At 43.5% G+C, this 22,320-nt stretch overlaps 3 protein-coding genes across 5 annotated transcripts in view; all 3 read right to left on the reverse strand.

The window, feature by feature from the left end:
- Positions 1-1,493: 1,493 nt before the first annotated feature.
- LOC117443263 (uncharacterized) lies at positions 1,494-6,079 on the reverse strand. The gene is made up of 4 exons (XM_034079236.2): positions 5,971-6,079; positions 5,050-5,253; positions 2,104-2,185; positions 1,494-2,011 (listed from the first exon to the last, which is right to left on the reverse strand). The coding sequence occupies exons 2-4, from the start codon at positions 5,225-5,227 to the stop codon at positions 1,513-1,515; spliced, it is 759 nt and encodes a 252-aa protein (XP_033935127.2). The 5' UTR covers positions 5,228-5,253; positions 5,971-6,079; the 3' UTR covers positions 1,494-1,512.
- A 6,853-nt stretch (positions 6,080-12,932) lies between these two features.
- On the reverse strand, positions 12,933-16,795 carry LOC117443259 (uncharacterized). Its single transcript, XM_071202565.1, has 4 exons — positions 16,726-16,795; positions 15,880-16,278; positions 15,694-15,779; positions 12,933-14,635 (listed from the first exon to the last, which is right to left on the reverse strand). Exons 1-4 carry the CDS (start codon positions 16,793-16,795, stop codon positions 14,363-14,365), a joined length of 828 nt encoding a protein of 275 aa, XP_071058666.1. The 3' UTR covers positions 12,933-14,362.
- A 1,400-nt stretch (positions 16,796-18,195) lies between these two features.
- Positions 18,196-22,320, reverse strand: part of mapkbp1 (mitogen-activated protein kinase binding protein 1) — a 66,710-nt gene continuing 62,585 nt past the window's right edge. For all 3 annotated transcript variants that reach the window (XM_034079231.2, XM_034079228.2, XM_034079227.2), the window contains 3 exons: positions 21,109-21,190; positions 20,461-21,017; positions 18,196-18,665 (listed from right to left, as the gene is read on the reverse strand). In XM_034079231.2, the coding sequence (XP_033935122.1) occupies positions 18,289-18,665; positions 20,461-21,017; positions 21,109-21,190 (1,016 nt within the window). In that variant the 3' untranslated portion in view covers positions 18,196-18,288. The remainder of the gene's footprint in view (positions 18,666-20,460; positions 21,018-21,108; positions 21,191-22,320) is intronic.

Genomic DNA, 22,320 nt, shown 5'->3' on the forward strand with positions numbered 1-22,320 from the left:
TCTACATCAACATGTGTCCCCTCTTCTTCATGTCTCTTCTACATCAACATGTGTCCCTCTTCTCCATGTCTCTTCTACATCACATGTGTCCCTCTTCTTCACGTCTCTTCTCACATCAACATGTGTCCCCTCTTCTTCACGTCTCTTCTACATCAACATGTGTCCCTCTTCTTCATGTCTCTTCTACATCACACGTGTCCCCTCTTCTTCATGTCTCTTCTACATCAACATGTGTCCTCTCTTCTTCATGTCTCTTCTTACATCAACATGTGTCCCCTCTTCTCCATGTCTCTTCTACTATCTAATGTGTCCCCTCTTCTCCATGTCTCTTCTACATCAACATGTGTCCCCTCTTCTCCATGTCTCTTCTACATCAAACATGTGTCCCCTCTTCTTCATGTCTCTTCTACATCAACATGTTTCCCCCTCTTCTCCATGTCTCTTCTAATCAACATGTGTCCCCTCTTCTTCATGTCTCTTCTACATCAACATGTGTCCCCTCTTCTCCATGTCTCTTCTACATCAACATGTGTCCCCTCTTCTTCATGTCTCTTCTACATCAACATGTGTCCCCTCTTCTCCATGTCTCTTCACAACAACATGTTGTCCCCTCTTCTTCACGTCTCTTCTACAACAACATGTGTCCCCTCTTCTCCATGTCTCTTCTACATCAAACATGTGTCCCCTCTTCTCCATGTCTCTTCTACATCAACATGTGTCCCCTCTTCTTCACGTCTCTTCTACATCAACATGTGTCCCCCTCTTCTCCATGTCTCTTCTACATCAACATGTGTCCCCTCTTCTCCATGTCTCTTCTACATCAACAAGTGTCCCCTCTTCTCCATGTCTCTTCTACATCAACATGTGTCGTCCTCTTCTCCATGTCTCTTCTACATCAACAAGTGTCCCCTCTTCTCCATGTCTCTTCTACATCAACATGTGTCCCCTCTTCTCCATGTCTCTTCTACATCAACAAGTGTCCCCTCTGTGGAAAGAGACTCTAAAAGTTTCAGGAACAAAGATTCTCTCTCACAGAAGTAGCTTAGCTTGTGTTCCAGTTCTCTGTTCCTCAAGATTAGGTGAGTTCTGCTGCCCTTCAGTCATTGTAGAGGTCACTGACTCACGAGTACCTCAAAGAAACCTTCACTTGGGTTTCTTGACTGTCCTACACTGGAAAAAATGCTGCTCCAAAACGATAATTAAACAATAATGAAAACAAGGTGTTTCACTTAAATAAGTCCAAACATATGCCAATTAGAACGAGTGGGATGTTGCTTGAAGACGGGATATTTAGATAAATCAGATCTTGTAAATATCTGGGAGAAAACTTATTTTACTATATTTGACCAGAATCAGGAAATGTTGCGTGAAGTTATTATGTCTTAATCAGGGTGAAAGACATATTCTGACTAGGTATTAGAGAAATATACTTGATTTTGAGTTTTTGTAGAGTACCCGTGTCGGTGAGCAGACTCGGGACCGACTGAGCCTTCCTGAGTCCAGGTGAGGAGTTCAGATGAGAGACGGCGGCTCTGGCTGTCGGGCCGAGGTTCCTCCGGCACTCCCCCGAGGTCTGGACCTTCTTCTTCTGTGGTGAGGGTCTCTGGTTCGAAGAGATCTCCTGCTCGACCCGGTTCTGGAGCTGATCTTTACCCGGCTGGATGTTGTCCTGCGTTTGGTCTTGATTGAGGTTCTGTTCTGGTCCTTAGTTGAAAAGGTTTGGTCCTGATTGAGGTTCTGCTTCTGGTCCTTAGTTGAAAAGGTTTGGTCCTGATTGAGGTTCTGCTTCTGGTCCTTAGTTGAAAAGGTTTGGTCCTGATTGAGGTTCTGTTTCTGGTCCTTAGTTGAAAAGGTTTGGTCCTGATTGAGGTTCTGGTTCTGGTCCTGGTTCCATGATAACTTCCTGTCCTGGGTCCGGGTCTCCTCCATTAAAGGTCGGACTTCTGAGACCAGAGGACGGGCTTTCGCCTCCGATCCTCCTCCTCGAGACGGGAGAGGAAGCACAGTCCGGCTGCGGGGGGAGATAAAAGACTTTTCATCAGAAACACAACAGACCAGACGAAGGACCAGATGTTTTTTTGATCAACCGTCTTTCAGCTTTACCTTCCAGCTGGGTTCTGGGAGAGGAACCTGGAGGAGATGCTGAGGCTCTCGCTGGAGCTGTGAGACGCCCTGCTGGGACTCCCTACGGAAAACACACCAGAAAACATCACAATCTTGGCTTCCTGTCCGTTAAAGTTCAGCTCTGTCAGGACTACAACGATCAAAGTTCACCACATGTCGAGTCAAAGGAAGTCTTCAACCCAAGTCTTACGGGCCAAAACAATTATAAATACAAGTCTGAGTCTTAGACCCCATTTACACGGTAACGTTTGCGCACCAAATTCGTTTTCAAAAAGTCTTCCGTTCACACGCATTCGGCTCATTTAACGTGTCCGTTCACACGAGACCACTGGAAACGCTGTAGTACCATGTGCCGGGCCTGTAGGTGGCGCTGTACTTTCGCCACAAAAATACACCAAAAGCAGCAAAGAAGACCTCCAAGCATAGTTGCCATGGTTTCCCTTCTGTTTATGCCCCGCGGTGGATTTAGCAACATGTAGTTCATCTCCATGTCCACTTGTTGCTGATGGTCGTGGTAGAGGAGCTGTAGATGTTGCACTAACATCTGTAGCATGGTCAGACAGTAGCTAAGGCCAGTAGCTACTGACCATGCTGCATCAGAGGTGGGGAGAGGCGGGGCTATGGCTTCATCGTTATCAGGAAGTGATCGTAAAGGGCGTACACACGGAGCCGTTTGGCCCCCCAGAGCGTTCAGGTTGCAGATCTACCCACCTTGGGACCCGTTATCGTTTGCGGGGTCCGTTTCCGCGGTTCCATAACGGCCTCCTGTGAACGAACGGGCTATACTGAAGAGAAAAGTTGCGGATACAACCCGCTTCGTTCTTGTGTAAACACCGCCTTATTGTGAGTCCTTCAAGACAATCAGAAGTTTCAAGTCCTTTGAGACAATTACAAGTCCAAGTCTAAAGTCCCTTCAAGACAACTAAAAACTCAAGTCCAAAGTCCTTCTAAACAATGATGTCAATATCAAACATCTTCAAGACACCACAAGGTCCAGGTCTAAAGTCCTTCGAGACCATTACAAGTTCAAGTCTAAAGTCCTTCGAGACCATTACAAGTCCAGGTCTAAAGTCCTTCGAGACCATTACAAGTCCAGGTCTAAAGTCCTTCGAGGCCATTACAAGTCCAGGTCTAACGTCCTTCGAGGCCATTACAAGTCCAGGTCTAAAGTCCTTCGAGGACCATTACAAGTCCAGGTCTAAAGTCCTTCGAGACCATTACAAGTCCAGGTCTAAAGTCCTTCGAGACCATTACAAGTCCAGGTCTAAAGTCCTTCGAGGCCATTACAAGTCCAGGTCTAACGTCCTTCGAGGACATTACAAGTCCAGGTCTAAAGTCCCTTCGAGGCCATTACAAGTCCAGGTCTAACGTTCTTCGAGGCCATTACAAGTCCAGGTCTAACGTCCTTCGAGACCATTACAAGTCCAGGTCTAAAGTCCTTCGAGGCCATTACAAGTCCAGGTCTAAAGTCCTTCGAGGCCATTACAAGTCCAGGTCTAACGTCCTTCGAGACCATTACAAGTCCAGGTCTAAAGTCCTTCGAGACCATTACAAGTCCAGATCTAAAGTCCTTCGAGACCATTACAAGTCCAGGTCTAAAGTCCTTCGAGACCATTACAAGTCCAGGTCTAAAGTCCTTCGAGACCATTACAAGTCCAGGTCTAAAGTCCTTTGAGGCCATTACAAGTCCAGGTCTAACGTCCTTCGAGACCATTACAAGTCCAGATCTAAAGTCCTTCGAGGCCATTACAAGTCCAGATCTAAAGTCCTTCGAGACCATTACAAGTCCAGGTCTAACGTCCTTCGAGGCCATTACAAGTCCAGGTCTAACGTCCTTCGAGGCCATTACAAGTCCAGGTCTAACGTCCTTCGAGGCCATTACAAGTCCAGGTCTAAAGTCCTTCGAGGCCATTACAAGTCCAGGTCTAAAGTCCTTCGAGACCATTACAAGTCCAGGTCTAAAGTCCTTCAAGACCATTACAAGTCCAGGTCTAAAGTCCTTTGAGGCCATTACAAGTCCAGGTCTAACGTCCTTCGAGACCATTACAAGTCCAGATCTAAAGTCCTTCGAGGCCATTACAAGTCCAGGTCTAAAGTCCTTCGAGGCCATTACAAGTCCAGGTCTAACGTCCTTCGAGGCCATTACAAGTCCAGGTCTAACGTCCTTCGAGGCCATTACAAGTCCAGGTCTAACGTCCTTCGAGGCCATTACAAGTCCAGGTCTAAAGTCCTTCGAGGCCATTACAAGTCCAGGTCTAAAGTCCTTCGAGGCCATTACAAGTCCAGGTCTAACGTCCTTCGAGACCATTACAAGTCCAGGTCTAAAGTCCTTCGAAACCATTACAAGTCCAGATCTAAAGTCCTTCGAGACCATTACAAGTCCAGATCTAAAGTCCTTCGAGACCATTACAAGTCCAGATCTAAAGTCCTTCGAGACCATTACAAGTCCAGGTCTAAAGTCCTTCGAGACCATTACAAGTCCAGATCTAAAGTCCTTCGAGACCATTACAAGTCCAGGTCTAACGTCCTTCGAGGCCATTACAAGTCCAGGTCTAAAGTCCTTCGAGGCCATTACAAGTCCAGGTCTAAAGTCCTTCGAGAGGCCATTACAAGTCCAGGTCTAACGTCCTTCGAGACCGTTACAAGTCCAGGTCTAAAGTCCTTCGAGACCATTACAAGTCCAGATCTGAAGTCCTTCGAGACCATTACAAGTCCAGATCTAAAGTCCTTCGAGACCATTACAAGTCCAGGTCTAAAGTCCTTCGAGGCCATTACAAGTCCAGGTCTAAAGTCCTTCGAGACCATTACAAGTCCAGATCTAAAGTCCTTCGAGACCATTACAAGTCCAAGTCTAAAGTCTAAAGTAAATAAGGTGCTGACAGGGTTAATGTTTCGTGTTGTTCGTGGAGTTGTGTCCTGATTTACCTAAGCCCGAGAGGTCGGCCAGTGTCCCGAAGTTTTCCTTCAGGAAAGTTTCCTGGTCTGGAGTCTGAGGGACGACCTGAGAGGCCTTGACCTGTTCTTCTTCTCCTCTTCTTCTTCTTCTTCTTCCTCCCTCATCTTCATCCTCATCCATCTCCATCTCAGAGGAGTTTCCATCCATACTGAGAGGCTCCGTGGGCTCCGAATCTGAGAGAGGACACGAAGGAAAAAGACGGAATGCGAACGATTACATCAGGGAAGTGACAGGAAAAGGAAATGTCTGTATCTTTGTACGTCTGTCTGTGTTTCTGAATCTGATCGTCTCTGGCCAGGTTTCCATCCAAAAGTGATGCTTGTTGCCATCCACTACCATTATAATAATAAAGCTTTATTCATACAGCACTTTTAATACAACACGTGCAGCTCAACGTGCTTTACAAAAGGACACATCACAAGTTAAAAACTAACAACAAGAAGTTCCCCTCAGATTGTTTGTTAAGAACTTTAAAAGGTACATGCAGCAAAATATTACATTTGATCAGGTTCATAGACACAGGGAGGTAAAATGTATGATAATAAAAATAAAATAAATGATTATGCGGTTATTAGGAGTTGATAAACACATCAATTCACCAGCAGATCCTGACCTAAGATGAACTTATTAAAAGAGCAGCAGTCAAAGCTTAAAAAATCTGAGGTCACCTGCTCCTCCAACAGAGCAACCCAATAGAACAGATACAATGGTGCACTGGATTTAAATATGAAATATCTGCTTTTTCTAAAGTGTAAAATCATATTTTTTCGCTAAATCTGTTTTCAGCGCACCGTTAGCAATAAATCAACGTCCCTACCTCAGCCGAGAGAAAACCATTGTTAGCCATAATTAAAGATTTGTTTCTGTGTCTCTCTGTCTCTCTGTCTCACCGTCTCCTGCCGGTCTCACAGGACTGGACAGTCTGGAGCTGAATCCCAACGAGCAGCCGCTGTCTGGACTGGGTTGTCCTGACGTTCACCTGCAGGACACGCCTCCTTCACCTGGAACTCACTGACAGGAAGAGGCGGGGCTTACTTTAAAGGTCCCTGAGTAAACAGTTTTTCATCAATACATCCCAGGTCTCAGATATATACAGAGCCTGTCTCTGATTGGCTGAAACACCAAGCAGATCATTGCAGGATTACCCATAATCCCCTCTGTTTCAGCCCTGTTTCCAAAGTGCTGATTCTCTGTCTGTTACTTCAGATGAAAACAAGGAGCCCCTCCCCACGCCCCTCTGAGAGACATTTGGGTACAAAGAACTCAATGGAGCTCTAGAGGAGATTCGGGTGATAAGGGGGGGGGGGGGGGGGGTGATGTAGAAGAGACATGAAGAGGTGGATTTTGCATAATAGGTGACCTTTAATGTGTACGTTCCAATACTCATAATAAGATAATGAGTTATTTTAACCTGCTTCAGCTCACAGCTTTGACCTCTCTGCTCTGAGAAATGAAACTAAAGGTAAATATTTATATCTATTAACAACAAAACTTTAACAGTGAGAATAAAACCGCTAGATTTAACTTTTTTTCAGTCTTAGAGATACGGCTAACTGAGGCTGGCAGTCGGATGATGAAGATACAGACGGAAAGTTCAGGTAATTTACTTACATCATTCATCAGTATTAGATATTAGAATGCTGGAAACTAGTTTGTGATTTGAAACCCGTTTTAATTTATTGACAACATTTCATTTAGTTAGAAGAAGAAAAATAAGTTTGAACCAGAAAATAAATGTGCTTATGATTTTAATTTGTATTTTCAGTTCTGTCCGTTCAACTTTCCTTGATGGAGTCCAGACTGACGGACAGATACAACGGCACCTCAGGTAGAGTTATATTTACTTTTCATTAACACAAGTCTTGTTTTCTTAGTTATTAATTAATCGGATATTCACTGTGTTTATCTTTAGAGTTGGAGGTCAGACTGGGTGTCGGTGAGAAACAGCTGGAAGATCTGAAGACAGAAAACACAGGTAACTATTAAATTCATACAGATTCATTATTACGTTGGAGTTGAGTAAATATATTTTTGCTAAAGAGAAAGAGAACCATTAAGTGATTAATAAAAGTGAAACTGCAGAGGACCCAACACTTTTCCCTGAGGAACTCCTGTATAAACATAATGAACCCAAACATTTTTTTCTTTAGGGTTGGAGGTCAGACTGAGCGTCAATGAGAAACTGCTGGAAGATCTGAAGACAGAAAACACAGGTAACATGTCAAACTAACTCTAAATAAATCAGATTCTGTGAAGTTGAAATTTGTATTCATGGTTTGGCAATCACATACTTCGAGTGAATCAAAGACATACAGACAAACATCAGGACTCCTACTGTTATCAAGCAAAACAAATCTAAAAATAAGTAAACTATCAGTTTGCTGTGTTTTGTCCAACTCTTTGTCCCTCTAACTGTTTTCTGATTTTCAGATTTTAGCTTCAGACTGAATGAAACTGATGACAGTCTACATCAGCTCAGAAACACCAACTCAGGTTTGGACTCAACTTCTTCACAACCAAATATTTATCCTTGGTTTTAACTAGTAAATATCAATGTTATGAAACAATTAAGAAAGATTAAGCTATTCATAATTAAGTTACATTACATTACATTACATGTCACTTGTATGTAAGTCGCTTTTATCCAAAGCGACTTACATACATTCAGTACTGTGGGCAGTCCCCACAGGAGCAATTTGGGGTGAAGTGTCTCAGGGACACAACGACATGCTGACTGCAGTGGGACTCGAACTTGCTATCATCTGATTTGAGGATCAGTGCCCTAATCCACTGAGCCACACCCTCCCTTAAGTCATTTTTGGATGTAAAAAGTTTGACCAATTCTAAAACAAATGCCTTGTTTTTTCTATAATTGATGATGTTGTTATGAAAATCATTTTATCATTGATTTTTCTTCCTCCAGGTGAGCTGAAGGTGGCGTTCTCAGCCGGTTTGACTGATTCAGGATCAGTCGGACCTTTCAACGAGGAGAGGACGCTGATTTTCTCAAAAACAATCACCAACATCGGCCAGGCCTACAACCAGACAGCAGGTAAACCACATCGCTTTAAAGACCTGATCGTTATGTAAAGAACAACAAATGTTAATTTCTATACAGTGGTTCAGAGCTTCTAACTTTATTATTTATACAGCACCTTTCACACAGGTTACTAGAGTTCACTGCTGACTGACAAGCCTAATATAAGACAAGTAACCGATAAGACAAAAATAATGTAGTAATACAATTATAGTAAAAGAAAAAAACTTGAAATAACAATACAACATCAAAATAAAATGTTCAACTAAATACTAATAAATAGAGAAATTTAAAATACATTTGAGGAGAGAATTCAATTTTAAACTGAAATACAATAAGGTATTTTATATGTAAATATCTAAAAGCTGCCTCACCAAAGGTTTAAGTCCTTAAAGGCAAGGCAAGTTTATTTAGACGGCACCTTTCAACACAAGGCAATTCAAAGTGCTTTACAGAAATGAAAAAGAAAAGAAAGATATTAAAATGGCATTTAATAACACTCATTAAAAAGCAGAGATAATAAAACATGAATACCAAGGTACAACAGAAAAGTCTTCAGACCGTGATCCTGATAGAACATGTTACAATAAAGCTTAAAGGAATACGGAAAATCTAAAACCGTCTCTCCTCCTTGTGTGTTAACGTCAAACTGCTTTGTTTCTCAGGTGTGTTTACGGCTCCGGTCAGAGACTTTACTTCTTCAGCTTCACGGCTGCAGATTACCTGAAGGGTTACAGGGGTCTCTACCTGTACAAAAACGACCGGCCAATCATCTTCAACCTGGAGCTGAACGACCATGGTGGCTACGCTTCAACGTCCAATGGCATCGCTCTGCAGCTGACGAGGGAGACATCGTTCGCCTCAGTCTGCCGGCGAGCTACCGACTCTACGACGACTCCCGAAACTTCAGCATCTTCTCTGCTTCCTGCTGTTCCCACTCTGACAGAACAGACCCAGGATCAGGGCACGAGTGAGACATCTTCTCAGGAAATAAACTATCCTTTCAGGTACTTCTTCACCGGAGCTGGAAGACTGGACTTTTTATTTTGGTAGAGACTTCCTATGGTTGCAACAAGGATGGACTAACTTCTGAAGATCCCAGGAAAATAATCATGTTACATTTATGAAGCTAATAAAAGTTCATAAACACAGAAAAATCTTAATTAGCTTTTTTTGTGAACTTTTACCTGTTTGTTAATAGGGAAAAAGTTAGTTTCACCTCAATCTGTCCCCAAATGTGGACCCCCCACTTAAAGGTCCCATTTCTACTGATCATAATTCCATTGTTGAGGTCTACTCAAATAGATTTATATTGTGGCAATTTTCCAAAATCTCATTGGTTTCTCACAGCATCTCTGTATAGTCTGTGTATTCACTCTCTGTCCTACACGGCTTATTGGAGCTCCTGCCCCCCCCTCCCCTGTGAGCCCAGTGGCCGTCTGCGAAACAGAGCGAAACACAGCCTGAACACACACACACACCCAGCCTCGCCTCCATTTGGGACCAATCCACGGACTTAACGTAACGGCTCTGCGGACGTAACGTAACGGCTCCACGGATTGGTCCATTTGGACCAATCCACGGAGGGGTCGTCGTTACGTCACTTGGTTCCTGGAAGAAAAAAATTGAAAAAGATAAATCTCCAACGAGGCGTTCTGGGGCAGCACAGACAGGTATTTTCTGTGTTGGAGTTTTTACTCACTACAGGGTGCACTTTGAGGGTTTGTGACTCTGGCAGACCGTTCACATGCAGAAAAAGCTACATAACACAAGGGATCGGGTACTAACCAGAAAAGCATGACATGGACCTTTAAATTCCCTTTAGTGTTACTTCCTGCCTCTCTTCTCACTGCTGTTCCCTTTAGTGTTTACTTCTGTCTGTCTTCTTCTGCTGTTCCCTTTAGTGTTTACTTCCTGTCTGTCTTCTTCTGCTGTTCCCCTTTAGTGTTTACTACTTCCTGTCTGTCTTCTTCTGCTGTTCCCTTTAGTGTTGACTTCCTGTCTGTCTTCTTCTGCTGGTTTCCCTTTAGTGTTTACTTCCTGTCTGTCTTCTTCTGCTGTTCCCTTTAGTGTTTACTTCCTGTCTGTCTTTCTGCTGTTCTCTTTAGTGTTACTTCCTGTCTGTGTTCTTCTTCTGTTCCCTGTAGTTGTTACTTCCCTGTCTGTCTTCTTCTACTGTTCCCTTTAGTGTTTACTTCCTGTCTTCTTCTGCTGTTCCCTTTAGTGTTTACTTCCTGTCTGTTTTATTCTGCTGTTCCCTTTAGTGTTTACTTACTTCCTGTCTTCTTCTGCTGTTCCCTTTAGTGTTTACTTCCTGTCTTCTTCTGCTGTTCCCTTTAGTGTTTACTTCCTGTCTGTTTTATTCTGCTGTTCCCTTTAGTGTTTACTTCCTGTCTGTCTTCTTCTGCTGTTCCCTTTAGTGTTTACTTCCTGTCTGTCTTATTCTGCTGTTCCCTTAGTGTTTACTTCCTGTCTGTCTTCTGCTGTTCCCTTTAGTGTTTACTTCCTGTCTGTCTTCTCTGCTGTTCTCTTTAGTGTTTACTTCCTGTCTGTCTTCTTCTGCTGTTCCCTTTAGTGTTTACTTCCTGTCTGTCTTCTTCTGCTGTTCCCTTTAGTGTTTACTTCCTGTCTGTCTTCTGCTGTTCCCTTTAGTGTTTACTTCCTGTCTGTCTTCTTCTGCTGTTCCCTTTAGTGTTTTACGTCCTGTCTGTCTTCTGCTGTTCCCTTTAGTGTTTACTTCCTGTCTGTCTTCTGCTGTTCCCTTTAGTGTTACTTCCTGTCTGTCTTCTGCTGTTCCCTTTAGTGTTTACTTCCTGTCTGTCTTCTTCTGCTGTTCCCTTTAGTGTTTACTTCCTGTCTGTCTTCTTCTGCTGTTCCCTTTAGTGTTTACTCCTGTCTGTCTTCTTCTGCTGTTCCCTTTAGTGTTACTTCCTGTCGTCTTCTTCTGCTGTTCCCTTTAGTGTTTACTTCCTGTCTGTCTTCTTCTGCTGTTCCCTTTAGTGTTTACTCCTCTGTCTTCTTCTGCTGTTCCCTTTAGTGTTTACTTCCTGTCTTTCTTCTGCTGTTCCCTTTAGTGTTTACTTCCTGTCTGTCTTCTTCTGCTTCCCTTTAGTGTTTACTTCCTGTCTGTCTTCTGCTGTTCCCTTTAGTGTTTACTGTCTGTCTTCTTCTGCTGTTCCCTTTAGTGTTTACTTCCTGTCTGTCTTCTTCTGCTGTTCCCTTTAGTGTTTACTCCTGTCTGTCTTCTTCTGCTGTTCCCTTTAGTGTTTACTTCCTGTCTTCTGCTGTTCCCTTTAGTGTTTACTTCCTGTCTGTCTTCTTCTGCTGTTCCCTTTAGTGTTTACTTCCTGTCTGTCTTCTGCTGTTCCCTTTAGTGTTTACTTCCTGTCTGTCTTTTCTGCTGTTCCCTTTAGTGTTTACTTCCTGTCTGTCTTCTTCTGCTGTTCCCTTTAGTGTTTACTTCCTGTCTGTCTTCTTCTGCTGTTCCCTTTAGTGTTTACTTCCTGTCTGGCTTCTTCTGTGTTCCCTTTAGTGTTTACTTCCCTGTCTGTCTCTGCTGTTTCCCTTAGTGTTTGCTTCCTGTCTGTCTTCTTGCGTGTCCCTTTAGTGTTTGCTTCCTGTCTGTCTTCTTCTGCTGTTCCCTTTAGTGTTTACTTCCTGTCCTTCTGCTGTTCCCTTTAGTGTTTACTTCCTGTCTGTGTTCTTCTGCTGTTCCCTTTAGTGTTTACTTCCTGTCTGTCTTCTTCTGCTGTTCCATTTAGTGTTTACTTCCTGTATTCTTCTGCTGTTCCCTTTAGTGTTTACTTCCTGTCTGTCTTCTTCTACTGTTCCCTTAGTGTTTACTTCCTGTCTTCTTCTGCTGTTCCCTTTAGTGTTTACTTCCTGTCTGTCTTCTTCTACTGTTCCCTTTAGTGTTTACTTCCTGTCTTCTTCACTTCCTGTCTGCCTTCTTCTGCTGTTCCCTTTAGTGTTTACTTCCTGTCTGCCTTCTTCTGCTGTTCCCTTTAGTGTTTACTTCCTGTCTGTCTTCTTCTGCTGTTCCCTTTAGTGTTTACTTCCTGTCCTGTCTTCTTCTGCTGTTCCCTTTAGTGTTTACTTCCTGTCTGTCTTCTTCTGCTGTTCCCTTTAGTGTTTACTTCCTGTCTGTCTTCTTCTGCTGTTCCCTTTAGTGTTTACTTCCTGTCTTCTGCTGTTCCCTTTAGTGTTTACTTCCTGTATTCTTCTTCTGCTGTTCCCTTTAGTGTTTACTTCCTGTCTGTCTTCTTCTGCTGTTCCATTTAGTGTTTACTTCCTGTATTCTTCTGCTGTTCCCTTTAGTGTTTACTTCCTGTCTGTCTTCTTCTACTGTTCCCTTTAGTGTTTACTTCCTGTCTTCTTCTGCTGTTCCCTTTAGTGTTACTTTCCTGTCTGCCCTTCTTCTGCTGTTCCCTTTTAGTGTTTAAACTTCCTGTCTGTCTTCTTCTGCTGTTCCCTTTAGTGTTTACTTCCTGTCTGTCGTCTTCTGCTGTTCCCTTTAGTGTTTACTTCCTGTCTGCCTTCTTCTGCTGTTCCCTTTAGTGTTTACTTCCTGTCTTCTTCTGCTGTTCCATTTAGTGTTTACTTCCTGTCTGTCGACCAATCAGAATCAAGCATTTGACTAAGCCGTGTAATAACAAAAGTTAACCTTCATAAAAACACAAACCTCTTAATAAGTCTCAAACTTTTATTACATATTGACAAAAAAACATTTGACCTGTTTGTATGTTAGTGAAAAAGTTTCACCCCAAATGTAAACCCAACAAGCCCTAAAAGTGTTTCTCTAACAAACAATTAGAAAAAAAAAATCCATGATTTTGGAAAAACATGGTGGTCAGTGTGAGAAGAAGAAAGAGCCAGTCAGTGTTCAGCAGTCTGACCGGTAAGATGCAACATCAACACAATAAATACAAACTATAAATCGTACTTGAATTCAGCGTGTAAGGTTCAAGTGAATTCAGGAAAGGAAATGTACATCAAACTGTGATAAAAACATCTCGTATTGCTGTTTGCTCCTTTGAAAAGTCTCTGCAGTCTAACATCAATGTTTCTACAACAATAATCCAAACGATGGGAATGAAAAAGGAAAAATGTCCACGATTCAGTCGCAGAAATGTCTTTAAAAAACAACTCGATAAAAACGTCAGTTTCTAAAAAACTTTAAAGTGATTCGACGTGTCCTTTAAGACCAGAGAGATTCTTGCATACCAATACAAAAAGGAATAAAAAGCCCAGACGAAAAACAAAATGGCTTCAGATCCTTCATCTGTGACGACGAGGAGGTAAGGAGAAGAGGAGGAGGAAGAGCATTAGAAGAAGGAGGAGGAGGAGAGGAAATGTTAAAGTGAGGAAGAATCGATGAAGTTGTTTTGTTCCGTTATGTTTTAGTAGATTTCCAGCACTGTATGTTGCATGTCTTTATTTGATTGTATTTACTTGTTTAAAATGAAATGTGTCTTTCGGTTGACTTACAACATCTGTCCAGGGACTACAGATGGAAAATAGACTCTTGGCTAACATTTGATTAATGTGCACTGTCCCTGTTAAATAAATGAATAAATAAAGAAGAGGCAAAGAAATGAGAAAAATAATAATATAAGGAATACAAGTTGAGCGAAAAGCTAAATGGCTTCAGATCATTCATCGGTGAGGATGAGGAGGAAGTAGGGGCTAAAGGAGGAGGAAGACTAAGGGAAGAGAAGTAGGAGACAGAAGCTGCATCTCACTTCGGTTAAATGGAATCCTTGCGTCCCTCACTTGCGTCCTTTCCCTGCGACTAGTCCCTCCCACCAGGGAAGCACGGAGAGACGCAAGGAAACCACGAGAAGCAGGGAAATTAGTTTTAAGAGCAATGGGACGTCCTTTCCTCCGGAGCGCCACGTGAAGCGACGTCCGTTTGTGATGACGCCGCACAGCTGATCGTCTGACAGCAGCCAGATCAGTGCATGCGCTGCATCGTCCAATCAGTGAGCGATACACAGTAAGGGGGCGGGGCGAGTGTCTGAGGATTTCACTGGAGGATGGTCTGGTAGTTCCTCGATTATCGCTCCTCCGTTATCGCTCTTCGATCCTCCGGCACAAATACGGCCACTGGGACGGTACTCAAGATGGCGCAGACAAATCAACTTCCGGTGACACCGAGCCCGAGGAGCGAGGAAATTAAAAATAACCGAAGAAGAGAGGAAGCAGAAAATAGGGAAAGAAAGATGGAAGTAAAATGGGAACAAGTATTAGGAAGAATAGGTAGTGAAGATGATGAAGAGTAGGCGATGAAGAGTAGTGTTCAGTTGTTGATCCTCCTGTTCACGGCCTGCAGCAGCAGAAGAGAATATTCCTCCAGCAGAGCGGCCATCTTCTCCCCCCCCAACGCTCCCCAACCCCCCCTCTACCGCGGCGAGCGGCAGACAGTCAAGCTCCGCCCTCATGGTCTGGAAGGCTTCTGATAGGACGACGGCCATCTGCTGCTGGTGGGGGGCGGGGCCATCGCAGGAGGAGCCTCTCACCTGGAGGAGAGAGAGACAGGTGAGAATCAAGAGTGAACATAATAATATATGCAGAACTAAAATCGAGAAAAAAGAATTCTGGAGTTGCAGGTCATTGAAGAATGTGGATTTAATTAAGATAAAACTAATTTAACCCAATTAATAACTTTATTCGAATTCAGGGTTTTGTTTGAGGATTATTCTTTCCTTTATTGATTTTTTTATTTAGGGTAATTACATCATAAAATAGTACAGACATTCAAAGCTTTATTTTCCATCGGGTAAATCCTATAGGGGGCGCAACAGCGGTAATTAAAGTTTAAAAGTCTCAAAAATGCTACAACTACTGTCACAAACTGGATGAATGTGAAGTATGTTGTTAAAGGAGGATGAGAGCGTAATCAAGGAGCACTATTGGAGCGACTTTGATGGTTATTGGACTCAGGATTATTTCATTTGGATTCCCGCTGTATGAAGAAATTAAAGGACGGCGCAAGTGGAAGCAATTCACAAAGGGATTAAACTGTTTAAAACACATGCTCAAAGTAAGCCGGATTTTGCCGATGTGTTCATGTGGATTCAAAAGTCGTGAATAATCTACAAAATGGAGGAGACCGATCTGATCGGAGCAACTGTGACGAATAATCCAACTGAAGCCGGCATGGCCAATGACTATGTTTTAAAAATGCGCTTATCCAGAAAAGCCCGGTTTGGACACTTTACGGGCGGAAGAAACATTTCTATTAAAGAAAGAATTATACATTTCTGTCTTTGATGCCTTTAATACTAACTTCAATTTTTATTCAAATTAATTAATCAACTATTTTTTATATTTTATTGTACTGTAGAAACAAGGCTTTTAGTGACAATCATGTATTGCGTTACAATTATATGTAAAAAAACTAAAAACTAAGTCTAAATATGATATTTGGCCTCAAATCATCTGAGGCCTGGCGCCCCCCAGGTTGGGAACCTCTGCTATAGACCAAACATGGTGACAATAACTTGAGTTTGCAAATAGCCTTCCCTCAGCTGAAAGTAAACTTTGACTCTGAAAAACAGCTTGATGACAGACTCACCTTCCTGTACAGGTGTGTGGCTCTCTTGAAGCAGCTCTGCAGCTCATTGGTCAGAGCTCTGCAGGTCTCCACACTGATTGGCTGATCTGAATACAGAGAAGTAGATGTGCTTGAAGGTTAAATATGTATCGAGGGAGTGAAAAAGAAAAGTGAAATGCAGTGGAAGAAAAAGTGGACACGTCTCACCCGTCCGTACAGAACGAGAGGAAGAGTGATGAAGAGGAGGATGAAGGTGAGGGGTGGAGCTCAGACGTAGGATGAAAGGAGGAGGGTGATGAGGAGGAAGAGGATGAAGGTGAGGGGTTAAAGGAGGAAGAGGATGAGAGTCCAAACCTTCGTCATCTCTCGGCTCCACGCTGCTGCTTCCTGGAGTCTGAAGCTCCGCCTCCTGCTGTGTCGAAGGGAGAGGAGTCAGCGGGGAGACGGAGACGGGAGGAGGCCGCGACGAGGAAGACGAGGAAGAAGAGGAAGAAGACGAGGAAGAAGACAAGGAGGAAGATAAGATGGCCAGCGAAGGCTTGTCCGGTAAGGGTCTGTTGCCTCCTGGGACTCGAGCCTGGAGACCCCGAGAGGGAGGAGGGGCTCCTGTGTTAATCAGAGAGAGAGTACCAACTGTAAAGAGTACGTTGAAGACCTACATTTTTCTCTTTCAATATTTGTATACATACGAACATTCGACCCCCAAAAAACGGTTAACCGAAGTGTACATAGCCTAAGAAAAAAAAATGTGGGAAAAATATTTACAAAAAATAAATAATAATAATACATTTTGAAAAATAAATAAATACATGTTTAAATAAGTATAGAAACCAAGTCGAATGTATTGAACAGTTGACAGCTATAGGCCTACAGCTTTCATGCTTAAAACATAACTTGGTTTTTAAATGAAAGAGGGATCAAACACGAACAACATAACGGGTTAGGGTAACGTAACCCGTGACAACAGGGATCAACAACAACCTGTAACATGGCCTATGCCCAGAATGCAGCTATTCAATACTCATTCTTGTTTCAGAATATGAGCATGTCTACTGAGGGGAGATTTGGGATAAGATGAGGTTTGAGTCTGCGTGATCTGTGAGTAGGGAGGGGCAGCAGCCATATCATTAGCTGGATCTGGACATAAACGCGAGTGAAGTATAACCGAGAGAGAGAGAGAGAGAGAGAGAGAGAGAGAGAGAGAGAGAGAGAGAGAGAGAGAGAGAGAGAGAGAGAGAGAGAGAGAGAGAGAGAGAGAGAGAGAGAGAGAGAGAGAGAGAGAGAATGTCGTATACATTGAATTATTCCATTTGGTAATATGTAATCAACTTAGGCACCCCTCCCAAAAAAATTAAAAATATATAAATATTCATAACTCATTCGAATACCTGAATAATTTCGAATATTCGATTCATCGTTCCCATCCCTAATACATACAACACAAAACAACATTAGGGACAACAGAACCAAACTTAAAAGAACTCACGAAACAATAACCTCAAACAACGACACAAACAGCAGCAGTAGCAACCTGGCACTCATGTGAGTTTATCGTGTTGTATTCAAGCCCCCAGTCAGAACCCTTCGTCCTTCATGTTCGGTGCAACCGGACACTCGTCTCTAAGAAACTCACCCAGAGTTCCTCGCCGCTCCGATGGCAGGACACACATCAGTGTTTGAAACCATAACAAAAGATTAGGCGGATCTTCATCCAACCATTTCTGGAGGATTGTGAGCGATGCCAAAAATATAATGTCGACGTTCGTGATTTAAATCTGATCCGAGGACACAGCTGCATAAGTTAGAAGGTAAATCTATGCCACACTTTTCTGATCTCACTTTGCATTGACTCCCAAACATATATCATTTTAGGGCTCGAGTTTTTGCTCGATTATTGCAACAATCATAATCTCGATTATTTGGGTCAATAATTGATATCAGGATTATTAAAAACGATTATCCATTTACTTTGAAAAAGACCAATACAAAAATAATAATAAAAAAAATAAAAAAATAATCGTTTTATTTCGATTATGTTGTTTTCATAATCGTTGCAAGCCAAAATCGTAATTGCGATTAAAATACGATTAATTGAGCAGCCCTGGGCACGACCACATGAGATGACGGTAATTGCCACCGCTACGTTTTTAACAAAGCCTTCAGGTAGAGCTGCATGTTATGGTATTCATTTTATTTTATTGTTATGGTAATTTTATTGTCTTTTGTTTAATATTATTTTATTTTGTTTTATTTCTATTTGTATTCCACACACTATCTTTTCTTCTAATTTTCCTGTAACTCCACCATATACAATGTTGTTGTTGTTGTTGTTGTTGTTGTTGTTGTTGTTGTTTTAATCTGTAAATCCCACTGAGACAAATGGTTGTTTTGTGATATTGGGTTATACAAATAAAGTTTGATTTGATTTTCATTTGGTTACCCAGAGACGAGGAGGCGACGACGACGACGGGAACGACGGCGGCGTGAGGAGGCGTGGCCAAAGCTGCGTTTGAGGGAACCACGGCAACAAGAAGAGGAGGAGGAAGAGGAGGAGGAGTGTCTTTGATTTGAGAAGAGGAGGAAGAGGAAGTTACTGAGGGGTCTTCATCGCCATTTTCAGGGACGTTGAGGCCATCGCCGATAGAAATGGAGCGAGACATTTTCGCCATGGAGCTGGTGGTCGGACTCATGTAGGAGCGAAGACGTCAACGCAGAGGAGGAGGAAGAGGAGGAGGGGGCGGGGGATGAAGATTTCCTCGGGGTGGCGAAGGCAGAAGGAAAGGGAGAAGGAGCTGGAGAGAAGGAGGAGAAGGAGGTGGGGGCGTGTTCCTGAAGAGGGGATTTGGGGGATTTAGGGGAGGTGGGGTTGGGTCTCTGGAGGGTGGAGGGTAAAGATGGAGGACGTCTGGGGGAGGAAGGGAGGGTGGTGGGACGCTGGAGGGGGAGGAGCTTCAGAGGGGCGAGGTCTCTGCAGGGGGAGAGGAGGGAGTCACCTGAAGAGAGAGAGGGAGAAGGAGTGTTATTTAGATCCTTAAAGGTCACCTGTCATGCAAAATCCTCTTCTTCATGTCTCTTCTACATCAACATGTGTCCCCTCTTCTACATGTCTCTTCTACATCAACACGTGTCCCCTCTTCTTCATGTCTCTTCTACATCAACACGTGTCCCCTCTTCTTCATGTCTCTTCTACATCAACATGTGTCCCCTCTTCTTCATGTCTCTTCTACATCAACATGTGTCCCCTCTTCTTCATGTCTCTTCTACATCAACATGTGTCCCCTCTTCTTCATGTCTCTTCAACATCTACATGTGTCCCCTCTTCTCCATGTCTATTCTACATCAACATGTGTCCCCTCTTCTTCATGTCTCTTCTACATCAACATGTGTCCCCTCTTCTCCATGTCTCTTCTACATCAACATGTGTCCCCTCTTCTTCACGTCTCTTCTACATCAACATGTGTCCCCTCTTCTTCACGTCTCTTCTACATCAACATGTGTCCCCTCTTCTTCATGTCTCTTCTACATCAACACGTGTCCCCTCTTCTTCATGTCTCTTCTACATCAACATGTGTCCTCTCTTCTTCATGTCTCTTCTACATCAACATGTGTCCCCTCTTCTCCATGTCTCTTCTACATCAACATGTGTCCCCTCTTCTCCATGTCTCTTCTACATCAACATGTGTCCCCTCTTCTCCATGTCTCTTCTACATCAACATGTGTCCCCTCTTCTTCATGTCTCTTCTACATCAACATGTGTCCCCTCTTCTCCATGTCTCTTCTACATCAACATGTGTCCCCTCTTCTCATGTCTCTTCTACATCAACATGTGTCCCCTCTTCTCCATGTCTCTTCTACATCAACATGTGTCCCCTCTTCTTCATGTCTCTTCTACATCAACATGTGTCCCCTCTTCTCCATGTCTCTTCTACATCAACATGTGTCCCCTCTTCTTCACGTCTCTTCTACATCAACATGTGTCCCCTCTTCTCCATGTCTCTTCTACATCAACATGTGTCCCCTCTTCTCCATGTCTCTTCTACATCAACATGTGTCCCCTCTTCTTCACGTCTCTTCTACATCAACATGTGTCCCCTCTTCTCCATGTCTCTTCTACATCAACATGTGTCCCCTCTTCTCCATGTCTCTTCTACATCAACAAGTGTCCCCTCTTCTCCATGTCTCTTCTACATCAACATGTGTCGTCTCTTCTCCATGTCTCTTCTACATCAACAAGTGTCCCCTCTTCTCCATGTCTCTTCTACATCAACATGTGTCCCCTCTTCTCCATGTCTCTTCTACATCAACAAGTGTCCCCTCTGTGGAAAGAGACTCTAAAAGTTTCAGGAACAAAGATTCTCTCTCACAGAAGTAGCTTAGCTTGTGTTCCAGTTCTCTGTTCCTCAAGATTAGGTGAGTTCTGCTGCCCTTCAGTCATTGTAGAGGTCACTGACTCACGAGTACCTCAAAGAAACCTTCACTTGGGTTTCTTGACTGTCCTACACTGGAAAAAATGCTGCTCCAAAAACGATAATTAAACAATAATGAAAACAAGGTGTTTCACTTTAAATAAGTCCAAACATCTGCCAATAGAACGAGTGGGATGTTGCTTGAAGACGGGATATTTAGATAAATCAGATCTTGTAAATATCTGGGAGAAAACTTATTTTACTATATTTGACCAGAATCAGGAAATGTTGCGTGAAGTTATTATGTCTTATATCAGGGTGAAAGACATATTCTGACTAGGTATTAGAGAAATATACTTGATTTTGAGTTTTTGTAGAGTACCCGTGTCGGTGAGCAGACTCTGGACCGACTGAGCCTTCCTGAGTCCAGGTGAGGAGTTCAGATGAGAGACGGCGGCTCTGGCTGTCGGGCCGAGGTTCCTCCGGCACTCCCCCGAGGTCTGGACCTTCTTCTTCTGTGGTGAGGGTCTCTGGTTCGAAGAGATCTCCTGCTCGACCCGGTTCTGGAGCTGATCTTTACCCGGCTGGATGTTGTCCTGCGTTTGGTCTTGATTGAGGTTCTGTTTCTGGTCCTTAGTTGAAAAGGTTTGGTCCTGATTGAGGTTCTGCTTCTGGTCCTTAGTTGAAAAGGTTTGGTCCTGATTGAGGTTCTGCTTCTGGTCCTTAGTTGAAAAGGTTTGGTCCTGATTGAGGTTCTGTTTCTGGTCCTTAGTTGAAAAGGTTTGGTCCTGATTGAGGTTCTGGTTCTGGTCCTGGTTCCATGATAACTTCCTGTCCTGGGTCCGGGTCTCCTCCATTAAAGGTCGGACTTCTGAGACCAGAGGACGGGCTTTCGCCTCCGATCCTCCTCCTCGAGACGGGAGAGGAAGCACAGTCCGGCTGCGGGGGAGATAAAAGACTTTTCATCAGAAACACAACAGACCAGACGAAGGACCAGATGTTTTTTTGATCAACCGTCTTTCAGCTTTACCTTCCAGCTGGGTTCTGGGAGAGGAACCTGGAGGAGATGCTGAGGCTCTCGCTGGAGCTGTGAGACGCCCTGCTGGGACTCCCTACGGAAAACACACCAGAAAACATCACAATCTTGGCTTCCTGTCCGTTAAAGTTCAGCTCTGTCAGGACTACAACGATCAAAGTTCACCACATGTCGAGTCAAAGGAAAGTCTTCAACCCAAGTCTTACGGGCCAAAACAATTATAAATACAAGTCTGAGTCTTAGACCCCATTTACACGGTAACGTTTGCGCACCAAATTCGTTTTCAAAAAAGTCTTCCGTTCACACGCATTCGGCTCATTTAACGTGTCCGTTCACACGAGACCACTGGAAACGCTGTAGTACATGTGCCGGGCCTGTAGGTGGCGCTGTACTTTCGCCACAAAATACACCAAAAGCAGCAAAGAAGACCTCCAAGCATAGTTGCCATGGTTTCCCTTCTGTTTATGCCCCGCGGTGGATTTAGCAACATGTAGTTCATCTCCATGTCCACTTGTTGCTGATGGTCGTGGTAGAGGAGCTGTAGATGTTGCACTAACATCTGTAGCATGCTCAGTAGCCAGTAGCTACTGAGCATGCTACAGCAGTGAGCAGCAGAGGTGGGAGAGGCGGGGCTATGGCTTCATCGTTATCAGGAAGTGATCGTAAAGGGCGTACACACAGAGCCGTTTGGCCCCCCAGAGTGTTCCGGTGGCAGATCTATCCACCTTGGGACCCGTTATCGTTTGCGGGGTCCGTTTCCGCGGTTCCGTTATGGCCTCTTGTGAACGAACGGGCTATACGTGAGAGAAAAGTAGCGGATACAACCCGCTTCGTTCTTGTGTAAACACCGCCTTATTGTGAGTCCTTCAAGACAATCAGAAGTTCAAGTCCTTTGAGACAATTACAAGTCCAAGTCTAAAGTCCCTTCAAGACAACTAAAAACTCAAGTCCAAAGTCCTTCTAAACAATGATGTCAATATCAAACATCTTCAAGACAACCACAAGTCCAGGTCTAAAGTCCTTCGAGACCATTACAAGTTCAAGTCTAAAGTCCTTCGAGACCATTACAAGTCCAGGTCTAAAGTCCTTCGAGACCATTACAAGTCCAGGTCTAAAGTCCTTCGAGGCCATTACAAGTCCAGGTCTAAAGTCCTTCGAGGCCATTACAAGTCCAGGTCTAAAGTCCTTCGAGACCATTACAAGTCC

This window comes from Pseudochaenichthys georgianus, unplaced genomic scaffold (assembly GCF_902827115.2).
Source record: "Pseudochaenichthys georgianus unplaced genomic scaffold, fPseGeo1.2 scaffold_570_arrow_ctg1, whole genome shotgun sequence".
Lineage (NCBI taxonomy): Eukaryota > Metazoa > Chordata > Actinopteri > Perciformes > Channichthyidae > Pseudochaenichthys > Pseudochaenichthys georgianus.

Excerpts from the sequence above, each read along its gene's own strand:
- LOC117443263 (XM_034079236.2), bottom strand. The coding sequence starts at position 5,227 with ATGGATGGAAACTCCTCTGAGATGGAGATGGATGAGGATGAAGATGAG. Across the intron at positions 2,186-5,049 it reads GGCCGACCTCTCGGGCTTAG|GGAGTCCCAGCAGGGCGTCT; the intron begins GTAAATCAGGAC and ends TGTTTTCCGTAG. Across the intron at positions 2,012-2,103 it reads TCCCAGAACCCAGCTGGAAG|CCGGACTGTGCTTCCTCTCC; the intron begins GTAAAGCTGAAA and ends CTCCCCCCGCAG.
- LOC117443259 (XM_071202565.1), bottom strand. The coding sequence starts at position 16,795 with ATGGCTGCTGCCCCTCCCTACTCACAGATCACGCAGACTCAAACCTCA. Across the intron at positions 16,279-16,725 it reads TTATCCCAAATCTCCCCTCA|GAGCCCCTCCTCCCTCTCGG; the intron begins GTAGACATGCTC and ends TGATTAACACAG. Across the intron at positions 15,780-15,879 it reads CTCTCGTTCTGTACGGACGG|ATCAGCCAATCAGTGTGGAG; the intron begins GTGAGACGTGTC and ends CTCTGTATTCAG.